We start from the raw sequence: 19,530 nt of genomic DNA, 5'->3' as shown, positions 1-19,530 counted from the left end.
TTGATCATCTAGCATATAATTATTGGTGTGTACTGCAAGGTTCTGGATTCACCAATTGATACAAAATCTGCTGGTAAGGCGCGGTCACACATAGGGGACGCATGCATGGGGGACGCACGGCCAGCGCATTGGAAATTTGTAATTTTGGCCATTGCATTGTGGTTCGCTAGGTGTGCGTCATCATTCGTTACTCGTTCGTTGAGCGCGCTGGACTAACGCTGGACCAACGCTATGCATTCGTCGTCATTCGTTGTGTGCGTCGGGATTTTTTGAGCATGCCCAATAGTGTGCGCGGAGCTCGACGTATGAATGTACACGCCGAAAGGACGCCAGACATGCGCGGAGCGCGCTACACCAACGCCAGACATAGGCGGAGCACACGCCCTGTATACGCGCAGCGCGCTAGCAACACGCTATGCATTCGGTGTCAGCTTGCTAGCTTCTCCCAAATTCTTTTCCCGATTACCAATGCGCCGGCCGTGCGTCGTCTATGTGTGACCGGGCCATAAAATTACAAACAGTGTACACAGACAGATGTATATGGGACTACTTACGCGACACGTGCACGATATCTATCAGGTCCAAATAGAAATGATAATTTACCAAATATATCAATTAGTAGGCGGTTTCCCGCAAAATTTGTATCATCACGTATTAGTCAAAAAAAAATTCTTTCACATGATTGGTAATAAGAGCTTCTATTTCATTTTTTGAGCGGGGGCGTTTCCAAAACTGGTCTTTACCTTTAAATCTATGGTCGGCTTTTGAATTTAAAAAAATGTTGTTAACCGTTTATTTTGGAAGAAAATGTTTAATGAACCCAAAATATGTAGTTTGTTTGTTTAAATTGGATATCAATGCATACACATTCTCACTCGACTTCTGCCCTAATTATAAAATCATGCTAGCCGCCTAGCGTAAACAAGTGAGATAGAGCCCTTTGCCCTGTGTACGTGTATATGTTATGCACTGCACCAGCTAGAAAACAGCGAGATTTGGGCGAAGTTCCCGGTTTTTCGTGTTGTTTTTTTAGGCGATGTTCGCTGTTTTTAGGGGAAGACAAAAATCCGACCGACCGACCCAGGGTCTGCCACCTACATAGCAATACAACATCTGTTTTGTTATTGGGCCTGACTGTTCTACATGTTCAAAGACGATTATCATTTAATCATGTTGAACATATTCTACTGTCAGATATTAGGATATAGTCTGAATATAAATGCCACTAACCGATCAATAGGGAGTGTGGCTTGGTCGTCATTTTACGTTTTCTGTGGTTTGGCGGATTCGTATTCAAAGATTTAAAAATATATTACCGGCCAAGATGATAAAGTTATAAGAAGACACCTACTGAAAAGGTCCTTTTTGTTGGCTAGTACTAAACACTCGGGTCACGGCTAGCTCGGCCATTTTTAATGGTGTCTTCAAACCGGCCCTCAACGCTGGGAAAATCTCATCTAAGTTAGCGACTAATTATAACCATTTGTCAATGGGGGTGCATGGTGACATTTAAAAAAGAAGTTGGAAGTTGCGATTGTTTTGTGTAATGATAGAAAAATAATAAGACAATAACTAAGGCTGACATTAGGAAAGACAGAATACTAGGTGGATAAAGTGGATTTTCGAGAAAGTGTAATACTACAAGGTAATATGAATAGGATCGAAGAAGGAAGAATGGAAAGAGTGAGAAGATGAATTGCGGAAAATTAAAAACTACCAGGAGAGGAATACAAAGGAAAATATTTATAAATGGAATTGAAAGAATACGTTGGCCAGATTTAACAGTGATGAAAATAAAACGAAAAGTGGAAACAATCAAGAAGTAGCGAGCAGCAGTAGCAATCGAGAAAAGAGAAACTAACTTGAAGCAGAGCTTGTTGAATAAAAATGTTTCAAAATTGTCGATAGTTTCAAATCTCTTCCTCAATACATTTTCCCTCTCATAAAGCCGATTTGAAGGCACCATTAACAAAATATTGGCCAAGCTAGCCGTGGCCCGAGTGTTTTTCTGCGCGCCGCGACCCGAGTGTTTAGTATACGCCTTTCTGTTTGGGGTTTTAGTTTGCTTTGTATTTATCTTAAAAACTGCATTTCATAATAAAAAAAAATTTAAAAAAAAAAATTTTAAAAAAATTTAAACTAAGATATATTTGAAATGAACGAGGTCATAATCAACTTTGGGATATTTACAAGATGGCGAAATCAAGGTATGCTTACACAATGAAACTCTTCTCAAACACAAAAAAATTGTCTCCATCACAAGCTACCAGGTTACCAGAATGAGTAGCGAGGCACGAGTTAATGTAGTACAGTAAGTGGCATGAATCTTCGTATTCCACTATCCGCTTTGCCTCGATAATACCATCACATGACACCTGATCAACTGCGCAGATATTACGCTCTGTATCCACATATGTGGTGTAGACTGTGTCTGTCAGTTTGTCAACTCGACACCATGACTTGCACCACTCATCAGAGTGTATGACAGCCTTCTCTTCTCCTGATCGTGAGATGACAGGGAATGCTTTGTCACATGTCTTCACAACGATATCACCTGATGACAAGGCTTGTATCCCACCCATCATCACCTTGCCTTGCATCGTAATAGTGTTTACTATCTTACCATCAGCAGGGTTGATGACGTAGATATTAGACTGATCTCTCTGACCAGCGAGGATCATCCCATCCCTGTCAACATCAACGTACACATTATAATAGCAGCTATTCGTCGGTATGCTGATGTCTCTAATCACCTTCCACTGCCTGTCATAGAGAGTGATGCATCCATCCAAGCTGTCACCCGTGAAGCCTCGTCTCCACTTACCACATACTATTACGTTGCTGTCTATGGGGGCGCATGATGTAATACACACGTTACCATCTCCTTCAATGACTTTCTGTGTGCGTCCATTACTGATATTTGTAACATACGTGTGATTGCTCCTTGCTTCCCGCACACATATCTCATTATCACTGATCAAGCCACACATCCGAGGGTAATCAACAATCGGTGGAATGCGGATTGACTTGACAAGCTCCCATTTACTGATATAGCCATCAATTCTCCCGTAGTGTTCCCCACCTACTTCACCCTCGACAAACTTCACTCTAAGAACTTCACTCTGTATTCGTTCAAGACAGTCGCTAACATCTTGATGAACATTCAAACTTAAATGTTCATCTAGGGATTCAAGTACTTGAGGAGTTTCATTCACTAATGTTTTGTCCTCTTGTGTGATTCTTTTGATCTTGGAATCGATTTTATCCAATGTGCTGATTGCGTGCTGATTCTTATTTTTGAGATATTTTATCTTTTTAGGAATCACCTCGCTGATTGTTTTTGTATCTGACTCGACTTTTGCTTGGCTTTCTTTGAGAATTAATTGTTGCTGTTCTGCTTCTTCGTGACATGATTTGATCCGTCCTTCCCTCTTTTCGTTAATGATTTGTATTTCTTCATCCGCCTCTTCGTTGATCGAACGAATCGCTCGTTCTTCCTTTTCTTTCACACTCTTTAACTTGTTTTCGAATGCCGTCTGAAGGTCATCGTTGACTGATTGCAAATGGTTACTCGCAGAGGCTGCAATGGACTCTAGTTTATAGTCAAGCGCTTTCTGTTGTTTCTTCATTTCCTCTATCTCTGGCTGCTTGACATCCAGTTTTCTCCTTCTCTCCAAAATGACATCTTCAATATTTTCCAGATGACATGGTTTCTGATGATCTTTGGTCGCACATGGATGACAAAGAGGGATCTCGTGTTCTTTACAGTAAAATTTGATTGACTCACCGTGTATGTCACATGACCATGTCATGTCATGACCTTTTCTAGTGCGTAGCTCGACCTTTTCATCTTTCTCTCCTGGGAACTTAGAAGCCATGATGAGAAGCAAATGGTTGGAAGTAACCTGCATTGTTAAAAATAATTTTTAAAAAATTAGAGATTTGACCTTAAGAGATGACACGAAGAAGCTTATCAGGAAACAGAGACAGACTAAGGGCGTGTTCACACCGCAGTGAGATAGCGCGGTCTATCGTAGCACCCCCTTTTTTGAGAGGTCCTGTTGTCATGACGCGTGACGTCATGAGGTCAGAGCGGTCAGCACTCCTAGTTCGTAATAGCGCGCGAAATATTTGACCGCTCTGACTTCATGACGTCACGCGTCATGGCAACAGGACCTCTCAAAAAGGGGGTGCTACGATAGACCGCGCTATCTCGCTGCGGTGTGAACACGCCCTAAGACATGTACGATGGGTGGAGGGAAACGAATAGGAAAGCAGAAACATGGAATAGAAAACCAAGTAATTCATCTAACCTTTTCTTTATTATTCTGTATTCTACTCCTATTGCTCGTCAGTATATTATGACTAATATATTCATACCGAGTCAGGCGAATATAAATAAAACGTGCACTATTGGATCGTTACATTCGTATTGTAGCTCCTCCTTAAAGGGATCCAATAACTTTGTCTCAGATTCTGAAACAAAATTCTGGATTTAGCTCATGCTGCAATGATTAGTATAAACCTTTAGGTGAGTCAGGAATGCCATGACTTTTACAAGCTGATCGCCTGTCTGATTAGCAACATATTTATGATTGGAATTACAAATTTTGAAAACCGTTTCCCAAACGGTTTTCATAACACTACAGTCAATTGGGGAAACGAGTATGGTAAAACCGGTCACTCAAAGATTTTTACTTTTTGAGGCACTTCTTGGTCATTTTGAAGCGTGATTTTTTTAGGGCTTCAATATTACACCATATCACAGACACTAATAACACGTTGGGTCGTGTATCTCAGATTTAACATTGTTAAACGATCCCTTTAATAAACTTAGCACTAAAATCAACCAGTAGAGAAGAAAACCACTGCTTACCTAAGATCTGATTTTTGTTGTTGTAATGAATAAAAGTATTTCTTATAATAATATAAAATATTACTTACTAACAGTTTGTTTTGTTCCGTTGCGACGAGGACTTCTCCACCATGAGATAAGGAAATAGTGTTTGCAGGCAGGCAATTGTAAGCACAGTGCGTATCATTTGTGAAATATCAACAAAAAATCCCACCGCAGCTAAAGGCCCGGTCACACAGAGGGGACGCATGGGGGACGCACGACCGGCGCATGGAAAATTTGCAATTTTGGCCAGTGCGTTGTCGTGCGCCCAACTTTTGTCGAAGCTATACAGCTAGCTGACACCAAATGCATAGCGCGCTGGACGCATACAGGGCGTATACAGGGCGCACACAGGGCGCACACAGGGCGCACACAGAGCGCACATGAAAACAACTTCCACGAATGCACAGCGTGTTGCTAGCGCGCTGGACGAATGGTCCACGCATGCACCGCGTTCTACGACGCACGGCCAGCGCATTGGAAATCGGAAAAGAACGTGTGCCTAACTTTTGTCATAATTTTGGAAAAGCTAGCGAGCTGACACAAAATGCACGGCGTGTAGCTAGCGCGCTGTGCGTATACAGGGCGTGTGCTCCGCGTTTGTCTGGCGCTGGTCTAGCGCGCTCCACGCATGTCTGGCGCTGGTCTAGCGCGCTCCGGCGCATGTCTGGCGTGCCTTTGGCGTGTATATTCATGCGTCGAGCTCAGCGCACGTTTTTGAGCATGCTCAAAAAATCCCGACGCACACAGCGAATGACGACGCATGCATAGCGCTGGTCCAGCGTTGGTCCAGCGCGCTCGACGAACGAGTAACGAATGATGACGCACGCCTAGCGAACGACAACGCACTGGCCCAAATTGCAAATTTCCAATGCGCTGGCCGTGCGTTCCCCATGCGTCCTCCCTGTGTGACCGGGCCTTAAATGGTTTATGCTCCGGTGCACCCATTGGAAAAGTATAGTTCAAAGTTCAAATTTCAAAGCGATGTGTTTAAGTATACTCATGGCTCGTGGTAACTCTGTAAGATATTAAAGACTTCATGACATAAAGCGCTCTTAGCCGAGCGACAAATCCATTGTCTTATATTATATGATAACAAGAATTAGTGGAATATTAGGTTCACCGATTGAACAGAGTAATACTACCAAGGTCCGGGGTCTCAGTCATGTAGAAATACTGTGAGCATGCGCGACGATAGGTTTTCCAGACACCCTCTAAACGAGGATTTCTTCTGAAGCCAAAATACACCCTAAATTAGGATTTCGCGTGTTTGTCCCCGAATTCACACCCTAAATGGGTATTTCAAAATAGTTTACTCCGAAACAAGTATTGTTAAGTGTTAATCCCTTGAGCATTTTGAAGTGCGATAGAAATTACTATTTAAGTTGTTGACAATGTAAAATGAATCATAATGCTTCTAATGTAATATTCACAATGTAAACAATTATTTCAATAGTACACTTCTAAATGGGTTTACTACACAGCCATCATATCAGCACTTTCTTTGAAAAACAAGAATTACATTTCAAGTTTGACCTGTTTTGCTTAAAGTATATGTAGTATTTACAAAAAGTACACAATGCATAATAATATAAAAGGACTCTATGGCTTCATGTGATATGCATACCATGCCATGATACTGACTCGCGATAGATAAACTCCCTCTCGCGGCCGTCGTTCACATTTTTATAACCAAAAATGAAAGAGCGCCGCACGTCTATCATCTTTGCAATAACTAGCTGGGCGGCGGCCGGTAGTCTCGCCAATGGGTAATTATTCTCCTCCCCCCCCCCCCCTTTTTTTTTGCCCCGGTCTGGCCTTCAGACTAGAAAAATAGTAAAGACTTTAATCTTTAAACTTAAATCTGGCACAATACATTCTCATTTAGAGTATCAAACACAAACACAACCACAGCCAGTGCTCACTATGCCCATAACATATCCCCTAACCACTACGTCATACCTTAATAGCTTAGGCTACCCGAGTATTACAACTTACTGACAGAGTGTGAGATCATGGCATGCTTAATGATATGGAGGTCAAAGGTTAGGATATTCTTTTCATCTACTCAATCTGATCAGCTATTCAGACCATAATTTGCCATTGTTCGCTTTTAGACTAGGCACGCAATAGAATGACATTATATGAACAGGTTTCCCACCTTTACATTCAAGCGATGCATGATGATATCGCTACCACCCACTTAGACAATATGAGTGCACAAATAGAAAGGAAGACAAAAAAAATCATATATGTTGTATTAAGGAATGCATGAGAACACACATTTGTCTGTGCCTCTGAAGCTAGGTACATCATACTGAACGTAAAATCAACTGTAGGCGGTTTGCTAACGTGAAGAGCAATATTATGTGATTCATATAAGATCGCTGCGCTCTTTAGTATCTTTTTGCTTGCATCATACTAATACAAACAATGTGATGCATATTAGGAACACTAGTATTTCCAACAAATAATTAAGGTGTGTACTTGTAGGCACTGTGTGATGTCATAAAAAAGAGGGAGAGGGGACGAGGAGAGAGAGAGAGAGAGAGAGAGAATGAGAGAGAATGAGAGAGAGAGAGAGAGAGAGAGAGAGAGAAAAAAAAAATTGAGCTTGGATTTGATTTCCTCCAAGAAATATTACAATTAGATTCCCCCGACAAATTTATTTCAGGTATTTTTATGACAATATTATTATCTTTCTGTAAAGATATCTATTTACCTCAACAATAAAGCGAGGGGAGAGCCCGGTAATTGTCGACTTATATTTCTTTTTCTAGTTCCCTTTGCATTTTTTCCCCTCTACTTTGTAAGTTAGAAAACAACTGCAATTGTTCAACTTGCTCATTCCCACTTTTTTAAAATCTTTTTGTCATTACTCGCCTAATCTCTTATCTTCTCTTTGTTTCCCTTTCTTCCCGCCTCTTCAATCACTGTTGCTTTATCCATACTTCTGTTTTATAACTCTACTCTAGCTATGGCCGATTATAGATCAAAAGATAATTACTATTGCCCTCTTTCTTCACCCCTCCCCACCCCCTCTCTATGACTACATTTCTCGCATCCTCTCTCGCCCCCTCTTTTCTACCCGCCTCTCCCTGTTTTTGTCACCTGGGGGGTGTTTCACAAAGATTCTAAGTTGAACTTATCTCTAAGTTTGACTTATAAGTTATGGAAAGCCGTTAGCATCCTTGAAAATATTTTGTAAAAGGTATTTTAAAAGGCATAAAATGTTGATTCAAATCATTCATATTTTCTATTACCATGACAGATTTCATGTTCTTGATGTGGAATTTATGAAAAGTCTAAAATACTCGAATTTTGGCTTTTGAATGTATTCTATTTTAAGGTTAAAATGACTCTTCATAATATTTAAGTCCAACTTTGACTTAGGATCTTTGTGAAACACCCCCAGGTCTCCCGAGCTGTCGGTTATGCCACACAACTTCCTTCCTCTCAGTTAAAACATGAATACACCTCAGGGCACATATTGAAGCAAACATGCACTTACTTTTATTTTGTTCACTCACCGAGCTGAGAGGAAAAAAAAACATGAACACAAATTTATTAAATTTGCCAGGATAACAAAACAATTTCTCAAAGCAAGTCCATCTAAAAAAGATTAAGTTTACTATTGATGAAGTACAAAAGTGTTTACAATCTGGAAAATACCAACGTCTTGGAAATACTGATGATGTCATAATGGATGAGGTTACAAACGATGTTATACCATCTACGGCGATTTCAGTTATAATGTTCAGCTATACAATTTAATGTTTTAGTCTTGAGCCAAAGGCATACCTCCATACGTATGTCTGTTTAGATGAGTACAGTGTCATGCAGGGGCGTACGCAGGGGGGGGGGGGGGGTTTGGGGGTTCAAACCCCCCCCCCCCTTTGGTATTTTTATGTGTGTAAACCCCCCTAAAAAAACTAAACCCCCCCCCCCCCCCCCTTTGGATATTTTTTTTTTTTTTTTTTTTTTTTAATTATTAAAAAAAAAAAAAAAAAAAAAAAACGGCTTACCTAAAAAAGGTGACCTTACCCCCCCCCCCCCAACGAAGAAAAATGTCAAATTTTCAAATTTCGAGACCAAAAAAAGAAAAAAAGTGTCCGCTTACCCCCCCCCCCCCCCCCCCCCCCCCCCCCCCCCCCCCCCCCCCCCCCCCACTGAGCGACTTTTCGGCCGGCGCGATTTTAAATTTTTCGGGAGCAAAATATTTTGGGCCCGATTTTAAACCCCCCCCCCCCCCCCCTTGAAAAAATCCTGCGTACGCCCCTGGTGTCATGTATTATTCAGTAGTCTTACGAAACATGAAAAACGAACTTTGGTCGAACCTTTCGGTTCTACATTTCATTTCCTGCACCTTAAGCTGTTGCGTAGACGGTGTTGCTCAATTTGTTTTGGGGTGTACGTCGTGGGCATCTTGTATGAGTAGAGGTGTCTATGAATTTATTTTACTTGTGTATTATCGAAAAGTAAAATATAGCCACTTTGTGTTGGAAAGGCGCTTATATCAGTATGCATATTTTCCTTATTATAGGGCACAAAGGGCAATTTTCCGTTTCAGATTAAACCAAAACGGAGCCCCGCGATTACTTTACAAGCATTGTGAGATCGCTTGTCTTTGGGCTTCATAGATACTTATGTTTTTTTATTATTATTTATTGTATATTTTTTGTATTTGTATGTGTATTGTAAGATATTTGAAATGTAATTTGTTTGTTACAGCAGGGCTCCCTGGTAAAGCACGCCTTTCGGCTTGAATGGGACCACCCTGCTTTTTATAAAGAAAACATGATTAAAAAATACCAAGCGTTCGAGAGTGAAGCGCGCCATCTGTAACTCATAGTTACTATATGCATGCATTAGTCAACCTATCTATTCGACACCATAGCAGAGCGCCATCTCTAAGCGAGATTATTGTTAACCATTACATCATGGTTGGTAAGGGTCGAGGGGAATCCCCATGTTCGGGACCTATTCCTTTGCACTGTGCCTTACCGCAGTTCGGCCCTGGTATGCTGTCTTTCCTGTATAGATCGACTGCAATAATTACCAATTTCATCTTCACCATCTGAGAAAAAAAGGTATTGTGACATTATGAGGAGTTCGCTAACATGACAGGAGAGAAGGGGGTTATGTTGCTTTACTGCATCGGAAACGAAAATAGTTGCACTATTTTCCATTCCGACTTATCGGGTACCGGATCATTTTTGAAAAATTTCAACATTATTTGGCAAATTGATTTTTGCAAGAAGCTAGACACATGGTCTTGTAGGATTAACTAATCGAATTGACAAGTGCATAATACAATAATATGTCATGTTTAATTCAATTTTCATATCACGAGAATTGTTCTGTTTCTGATATACTCCTTTTACATACAACTATTGTATTAAGACTTTCATCGGTAAGAAAATGTTGTTTTATAGTAATCAAAGCTTATCATTATGATTACTCATGTCCTTTATGATTTTGGATGATAAGAAGTGACAAATCATTATAAATTAATTATTTTTTAAAGACCTATTTCGACAAGTTGTTTCTTCTGTATCAGCTATGTATAGCAAATGTTTGCGAACTGTATTTACAAACCCATTTTTGGTGCTTCTTTTTTTACAGCTTGAGGCCCGTCTTACCGCACTTGTTACATTTTTTTCAGATGACTAGGACTGAAAGCTAGAACAAAGTGAACATACAGGTTTTAATTTGCCTAAAGTTCTTTTGTCTAATCCAAGATCAATAAATAACAAATTGGATGAGCTTGAAATCATCGTGAGAGATCATGTTGTTGATATAGTAGCTTTAACGGAGACATGGGAAGTAAAAGACTCACCTCTTGAGCTGTTAAACCTAGATGGGTTTGCCACCTTCTCCAGGCCTCGTGAAAAACGACAAGGAGGTGGAGTAGCTTTGTTTGCTAAGCACATATTTCATCCTCGTTTATTGACTGATATCTCTGTACCAGATGATATTGAAGTAATATGGGTTATCTTAAGACCCCCACATTTACCGAGGAAAATCTCTTGTATTATTCTGTGTGTACTCTATTTTCCTCCAAGAAGTTCTAATGGGGCGGACTATGTTGACCATTTAATTTCGACAATTGATTTTTTACTTGTAAAATATCCTGACGCGGGGATAACCGTACTTGGTGATTTTAATGATCTAAGTTTTCAAGAAATTTTAAGAGATGATAGTTTTAGACAAGTAGTCAACAAACCAACTAGGGGATGTAATATACTTGATAAGATTTTTACAAACTTTTCCGAATTTTATGCAAATATTTCAATTCTTCCTCCAATTGGTAGAAGCGATCACAATTGTATTTGGCATTCAACTATTGGTTAAAAAAATACTACTAATAAAAAGACCAGGATTGTTCGTCCTTTGAAGGACAGTGGATTACGATTATTTGGTCAATGGTTGACTGCACAAACTTGGGAAGAAGTATTTTTAGATACCTCTGATTTATCATTAACGTGTAATAGGTTAATTGACACCATTAAATGTCACCTTGATCTATACTTACCTTCGCGTGAAGTGAAAGTGAGTAGTACTGACAAACCTTGGGTAACTCCATTTATCAAATCACTTATTCGTGACCGACAAAAAGCTTTTAAAAAAGGAAACGATACTCTTTGGAGGCATTTAAGAAATAAAGTTGCTCAAGCTATTTCTGTTGCAAAAAAGAATTATTATAATACTCGTATTAAAAAGGAAAAGTTGAATAATCCTTCAGCCTGGTATAGACATATAAAGATACTTACATATGGTAACCAGGACCATATTCCGATAATTATTCCTGGTATTGATGTTCAAAGTACGCAGTATCCTAAACAAGCAGCTAATGCAATTAATGACTTTTTTGTGTCTATTGCTTCTGATCTTTCTCCTTTAAACAGGAAATCATTACCAGCCTTTTTTACCTTCTCAGTGTGAAAGTCCAGAGATTAGTTGTTGGGCAGTTTATTGTAAACTGCGTAAAATGCAGCTACATAAAGCATCTGTTAGAGACGATCTTCCTATTCGCATAATTAGAGAATTTGCATGTGAATTGAGTGTACCGGTTACTAGGATCCTTAATATATCTTTTAGACAAGGAGTTGTCCCTTCACAGTGGAGATCCGCTCAAGTAACTCCTATTCCAAAATCGCACCCACCTTGTATTAATAATCTGCGTCCTATAGCTTTGACTTCATATTTTTCTAAGTTAGCTGAATCTTTTATGGCTCAATGGTTATTGAAAGATATTGAGAAACTCATTGATATACATCAGTTCGGTAACAGACCAGGGTTATCTACTACACATTATCTTGTTGGCCTTTTACATCATCTTTATAAACATGCAGAAAACAACAGGTCTATATCAACTATTGTATGTACAGATTTTAAAAAGGCTTTTGATCGCTTGGATCACAATATTCTAATTGAAAAAATGGTTAATATGCACATAAGACCTTGGATAATAAGTTGGATCATAAGTTTTTTAGAATGTCGTAAACAAAGTACATTATATAATGGAACTCTGTCTGATATTAAATTTTGTCATGCCGGTGTTCCCCAAGGGACACGCCTTGGCCCAATTCTGTTCTCAATTATGGTTAATCATTTATGTGAAAATATTCCTATACATTACTTCAAATATGTTGATGATTTATCTTTAGTACAATGTCGTAAATCAACAGACGTTTCACAATTACAACCCATACTTAACTCTGTGCAATACTGGTCTCAATCAAACAATATGTCACTCAATCCCTTGAAGTGTTTCACCCTGCAGGTTACTTTTATGAAAAATCCTGCTCCTCCTGAAGTTCTTTCCATTAATGACTCTACTCTATGCAATGTACACACTCTCAAAATTCTTGGAGTAATTATACAATCTGATTTAAAATGGAATTTACATGTTAATGATTTAGTCAAAAGGTGCAATAGAAAACTGTACATGTTGAGGAAACTTAAGAAATTCAATTTACCGTTTAAAGATTTAGTGACAATATACGTAGGTTATATACGACCAATTTAGAATATTGTGCTCCAGTGTTCCATAGCAGTCTTACAGTAGAACAAAATAATAATCTTGAAAAAATACAACGTAGAGTATGTAAGATTATTTTAGGGCCTAGTTACATTATCTATTCTAATGCATGTCAAGTATGCAATTTACCAACTCTTGAGGAGAGGAGACTAGCACTTTGTAGAAAATTCGCAAAATCCCTTTCAAATCACTATATTTGTCAGACCTGGTTACCTAAGAAAAAAAACACCAATATCACTCTTCGCCGTATCCCCATTTATCAACAATTTCAATTCAAAACAAAAAGATTTAAAAATAGCCCACTGTCATTTTTAGTTGACATACTCAATAAAAGTTGAAAAAAAAAGGGGAAATTTTTTTTTTTTTTTTTTTTACTTTTATCGTTATTGCAGGTATACTAAGTGCTTGTCTCGTCCCCCAAGCAGGCTGTTTAAAATGTACCTATTTTAATCTTTTTACCATGCTTGTATTGACTTTTATAGGACATTTGTAAACAATTACAGCTGTATTTCTGGAAACTTGTGCAATGTGTTTATGGATTTTAGTTACAGAATCTAAGTCTTATTTTTTATATTGCTAGTTTTTTACATGTATATATTTAAAAGTGTTATCCATTGTGCCGAACATGTAAACATGAATATTCCAGCCTAGGCTGTCCTTCATGTAAAATTGTATTTGTATGAACCATGTTTCTGCTAATAAAAAACATTTTTGAATTGAATTGAATTGAATTGAACATGTATTTAGGCTTACTGTGAAGAATGTAATAGATTTACTGTTTCAGATCCTAGGAAATCAATTCAATTTTCAATTCTTTTTATTCAACCATTTAAAATATTAAAAAACCGGTATACAAATCTTGCATCATTGATACAGAGTAAAGGGTCATGGTGCCCCTAAAATCCAAGGCTTGATCAATGGGGCACCAAATACATAAATAAATATACATAGAATAAACATGAGATACAAAACAAACTTTGTTTACAATTCGAACATATGCGTAAGGCCTTTTTTGGCAGTCTACTTATAGGGTTCAATTTAGTAGTGCCACAACTTGCCCAAGTAATATTACCATAATTAATATAGGGAAGTAATACAGAATTGTAAAGCTTTAGCAGGTGCTTTCCTGTAAGGGTACTATGTAATTTAAATAATATACCTGTGTTCGTTAACATCTTATTACTTATAAAGAAACGATGTTCCTTAAATAATAGATTATCATCAAGTATAAATCCTTGTTATTTGACACAGTTAAACACAATAATTAAAGTGACGTCTTCCATAATGGGATCATTTATACAAAAGTATGTTATGGTCTATAAGGTCGAAGGCTTTTGACAAGTCTAGAAATTTACCAAATGACTGATAATTATTATTAATATTAGTTAAAAGAGTGATATTTAAATCAATTAATGCATGTTCACAGGAATGTCCTGCCCTTAGACCATACTGACAATTATTTAATATTTTATTACTATCCAAACAATAATTTGTCTTTTATAAACAATTTTTTCAGGATTCTAGAAAAACATGGTAATAATGTAATTGGTCGATAATTGGAAAATATTGTTAAGCGCTTTTTTTAGATATAGGGATTATCTTTCCAATTGTCAAATTATTAGGCACTACTCCTAAACATGAAAATAGAATAAATATATGGAATAGGGGGTAAATATGGAACGGATTACTTCCTTTACAACAAAAATATTGATATCATCAAAGCCAGTGCTATAACAACAGTCGAAAGACTGAATAATCCTGGATTCAAGTTTGAAGTTTGAAGTTTAGTTTATTTCCACAATCTGATAAAAATACAGAACAATCAAAAGACAAACAAGAATACACCATAAATATAACATAATATATAATGGTGGGATCGACAATAGGCCTTCAGGCCTGTCTATGGTCCATCCCTTAAGTATATACATGAAAATTAAATTTAACAAAAACATGAACTAAGTATCTAACAATATAATAACAGTAACTACAATAGCAAAACAAAACGGATGGGTAAAAGGAATGGGAGAGGAAGGGAGAAGGCAAATTAATATAAATTTAAAAGATGATATTGATATGTTCGTTTAAAACCTGGAAGACTTTTGGTACATTTTAAGGTATTCGATATCTTATTCCACATGGTCGGTCCTGAGTATTTGATAGTACATCTAGATACATTATATCAAGTGAGTTATAACTCATTTTTATTTCTTTAACAATTTCGATGATTTCTAATTCATTAGTTGGATAAAAATACATTGATGTTTGACATGGATTGTTAAGGTAAAATCTGAACTGTTTACTAGCATTACGATGAGTTTGCTTAAATAATTTAGAATTTGTTTTATTTTACTTAGACATTAAATCGTTTAAAATTTGCCAAACTTTTCTAAAATGTTGCTTATTCTTGGTTAACAATTCAGAGTAATACCTTTTTTTAAAGCCGTTCTTAGGATTTCATTTAATTTGTTTCGATATTTCTTACATTTAATTTCAACCGATTTAGTACGTTTTTGGCAAAATAGTTTATGTAAACGATTCTTTCTATTAATACGTTTTAATAATCTTTGAGTTACCCAAGGTTTTTTATCCGAAGACTTCGTTTTTTCTTTTTTACCATTGTAAGTTAGACACTATTTTGAATATTTCAAAGAAATTATTATATGCATCGTCAATATTACGTTCTGATATTATATCAATCCAGTCAAATGACAGTAACTCTTCATTAAAACTATCAATATTTTCTTAGCTAATAAACCTTTCAGTGAAATTCATATTATCCTTGTTTTCATTTAACATTTTATTAAGGCATCATCATTAAAATCAGCTACATTTGAATTAGGATCACGATAAATTATTCCGAAAATTACATTTTTCCGATTACATGTTTCAATTTCTAAAAAGAGAGACTCACATATTTTTTGCGACAAAGTTATGTCCCTCTTTCTTTTACAATCAATGAATTATGAATTAACATGGCCACTCCACCACCTTTACTCTTTGTTCTGTCACGATGAAGACAACTGTAATTTTCTAAATGAAATGATTCTTTTAGTGTCAATGGGTGTATCCATTACAAAATTGTTATTTATATGTTTCGCAATAAAATCATGTATATTATCAAATCTTTTGTTTTAATAGGCTTCTTGCAATAAAATGGAGTAAACTGAATGAATCATTGTCAAAGATCATTTCAGAGTTAAAGTCAGGTGGTTACCAGTATCTTTTTGGATTCGCAAGTACAGAACCTTGGTCTAAAACGCGTCATATGAAGCACAAAAACCTTGGTTTGTCTACAAACCTCCTTCATGAATTCGGGCCTATGTGTATCACCGAAGGGAGTAACTATATATTCGTTCCTTTTTCTTTAGAATGAGTGGCCGTTTACAAATCTAATTTTGATCATGAACCCATCGTCTTGAATATTGCGAAAACTGTTAACACTTTTTCATTCAACTCGTACAAAAATACTACAAGCCTCCATAAGAAAAGGTTTATTTCATACAGTTTGGACACTTGATACCCTCCAGACGCTGTGTTGAAATATTTTTACATTCTTACTTCGATTAACATACTTAGAAATACAATAATAAAGAATTATTGAAAGGTGACAATTTGTTTAATTCCGCATGTGGTGGTAACAAGTTCTAAAAAGTCAACAAGATTTTGAATTAATATGATATTTTAATTAAAATGCATCCCTGCTATTATTAAATATGTAACAAAAAATATCAGAATCCTCTGTGAGAAATAAAGATGCTTTGACTTCAGCTGAGTGATAGGAAAGATCGGATAATAATAATAATAATAATAGTGGGTTCTTGGATACGCCAATAGACATGCAATATGAGAAACTCCATCTATTTCTTCAGATGACTTATACAATCAATCTCTTCTTGTACACAAATAACTTGTCTCCGTCACAAGCTACAAGATTACCAGTAGGAATTACTAAGCATCGGCTAGTGTACAGGTAGCTGTTCCGGTCTGAATTCTCATATTCCACGATCCTCCTTGCCTGGATGATACCATCACATGACACCTGATCAACTGCGTAGATAGTGTGCTCTGTATCCCAGTATGCGATGTAGAGTGTGTCTGTCAGTTTGTCAACGCGACACCGTGACCCGCACCACTCATCGAAGTGTATGACAGCCATCTCTTCTCCTGATCGTGAGATGACAGTGAATTGATCATTACCTGTCTTTACAACGATATCACCTGATGTCAAGGCTTGTATCTCACCCCTCACCACCTTGTCCTGCATTGTAATAGTGTTTAGAATCTTACCATCCGCAGGGTTGATGACATAGATATTAGACATATCAAAATGAGCAGCGAGGATCATCCCATCCCTGTCAACATCAACGTAGACACTAGTATCATCAGGGCTGTTATTCTTCGGTATGCTGATGTCTCTAATCATCTTCCATTGTCTGTCATAGAGAGTGATGCATCCATCCACACTGTCACCCTCGCAGTCCCGTCTCCTCTTACCACATACTATTACATTGCTGTCTATGGGGGCGCATGATACACCACACGCTACAATCTCCTTCAATGACTTTCTTTGTGCGTTCAGTACTGATATGTGTAACATACACGTCATCGTTCCTTACGTCCCGCACACATATCTCATCATCACTGATCAAACCTTGCACTAAAGGTGATTTAAGAATCGATGGAATGTGGATTGACTTGACAAGCTCCCATTTACCGATATAGCCATCGATTCTCCGGTAGTGTTCCCCACCTACTTCACCTTCAACAAACTTCACTCTCTGAACTTCACGTTGTATTCGTTCAAGACAGTCGCTAACATCTTGATAAACATTCAAGCTTATGCTGTCATCTAGGGATGCAAGCACTTTAGGAGCTTCATTCACTAATGTTTTGTCCTCTTTTGTGATTCGTTTTATCTTGGAATCAATATTATCCAATGTGCTGATTGCGTGCTGATGCTTATTTTTGAGACATTTTATCTTTTTAGGAATCACCTCGTTGATTTCTTTTGTTTCTGACTCGAGTTTTGCTTGGCTTTCTTTGAGAATTAATTGTTGCTGTTCTGCTTCTTCGTGGCATGATTTGATTTGTCTTTCCCTCTTATCATTAATGATTTGTATTTCGTTATCCGCCTCCTCGTCGATCGAACGAATCGATCGTTTCTCTTTGTCTTTCACACTGTTTAATTTGTCTTCGAATGCCACCTTAAGTTCATCGTTGACTGATTGAAAATGTTTACTTGCAGAAGTTGCAGTGGACTCTAGTTTAGAGTCAAGCGTTATCAGTTGTTTCTTCGTTTCCACTATCTCTTGCTGCTTGTCGTACAGTTTCTTCCTCCTCTCCAAGATGACATCCTCGATGTCGTCTAGCTCACACGGTTTCTGACAGTGCTCTTTGATAGCACATCGGTCAGAGACGGGTAATCCGTGCTCTTTACAGTAAAAAGCGATTGGCTCACCGTGTATATCACATGACCATATGTCATGTCTTGACCTTTCCTAGCGCGTAGCTTGACCTTTTCATATGCCTCTGCTCGAAAATTAGACGCCATGATGAGAAGCAAATTGAAGCAAGTAACCTGCATCGTCAACAATAATACGAATTGAATTACAGACGTGACTTAACGAGAAGACATAGAGAAGCGGATCAGAAAACAAAGAGAGACAAGGACTTGAACGAGGGGTCGATTATTGAGAAATAAACAGGAAAGCAGAAACATTGAATAAAATATCAAGCAATTTATCTAATCTTTAGTTTATTATAATGTCTTATTCTCCTATTGCTTGTCAGTATATTATGACTGATATATTCATACTGATTCCGGCGAATATGAATAATACGTGTAATATATGAGACCATTACATTCGTAATGTTAGCGCGTCGATCCTTTCTAAACTCAGCACTAAAATCGACCAATAGAGAGGACAACCAATACTTATCTAATGTTTTATGGTCCTTAATTCTGATGACTGAAATCTTTTGCAAAAATCATTAAAAGTAATTGTGATCATAAATGCTAATATTACTTACGAACAATTTTTGTTATCTGTTGCGATGAGGACTTCTCTACTATGAGACAATGGTCTACTATAACAGTGTACAGTTTGAATGGACGCTATTTATTTCAAGAGCAGTGCGTATATACACAGTGTGCTGAAAAGATATCGGGCATTTTTTCAGCGCAGCTAAACGGTATATGGAGGCGCTTAGTCCACGATTCAGTGTTTACAGCGTTTTGTGTAAATATACTCAAGTGGTTAATGTGTACACTATTTCAGATTAAATGGCATAACGCGCTCCTATCCGAACCACTGTCAGGTCGAATTGCTCAAGATCCCAAAGACACGAGTAGCCTGTGGTGAAAGGTCTTTTTCATATGCAGCACCTTGTCTTTGGAAAATGTTACTATTTAATTTGAGAATCATAACTTCCTTAGACACCTTAATCCAAGCTGAAATCTTATCTTTTGTAACAATGCATAATAATAATAATAATAATAATAATATTGGATTCTTATATAGCGCACGTATCGACCTTGCAAGGTCCTCAAGGCGCTCCAACATTACCCGGCTATGCTAGGCTGCCGATT

The 19,530-nt window shown here is 37.6% G+C and overlaps 2 protein-coding genes across 2 annotated transcripts; both read right to left on the bottom strand.

Annotated features, from left to right (window-relative positions):
- Positions 1-2,213: 2,213 nt before the first annotated feature.
- LOC105438408 lies at positions 2,214-3,878 on the bottom strand. Its single transcript, XM_011666182.1, has one exon. It carries the CDS (start codon positions 3,876-3,878, stop codon positions 2,214-2,216), a length of 1,665 nt encoding a protein of 554 aa, XP_011664484.1.
- A 12,907-nt stretch (positions 3,879-16,785) lies between these two features.
- On the bottom strand, positions 16,786-19,045 carry LOC105438403. Its single transcript, XM_011666156.2, has 2 exons — positions 18,972-19,045; positions 16,786-18,519 (listed from the first exon to the last, which is right to left on the bottom strand). Exon 2 carries the CDS (start codon positions 17,545-17,547, stop codon positions 16,816-16,818), a length of 732 nt encoding a protein of 243 aa, XP_011664458.1. The 5' UTR covers positions 17,548-18,519; positions 18,972-19,045; the 3' UTR covers positions 16,786-16,815.
- Between the last annotated feature and the right edge of the window lie 485 nt (positions 19,046-19,530).

The sequence above is a fragment of the Strongylocentrotus purpuratus genome, unplaced genomic scaffold, assembly GCF_000002235.5.
Source record: "Strongylocentrotus purpuratus isolate Spur 01 unplaced genomic scaffold, Spur_5.0 spur5_scaffold_20, whole genome shotgun sequence".
Classification (NCBI taxonomy): Eukaryota; Metazoa; Echinodermata; class Echinoidea; order Camarodonta; family Strongylocentrotidae; genus Strongylocentrotus; species Strongylocentrotus purpuratus.
Note: the sequence above shows the minus strand (reverse complement) of the source record. Positions and strands in the feature narration are given on the sequence as shown.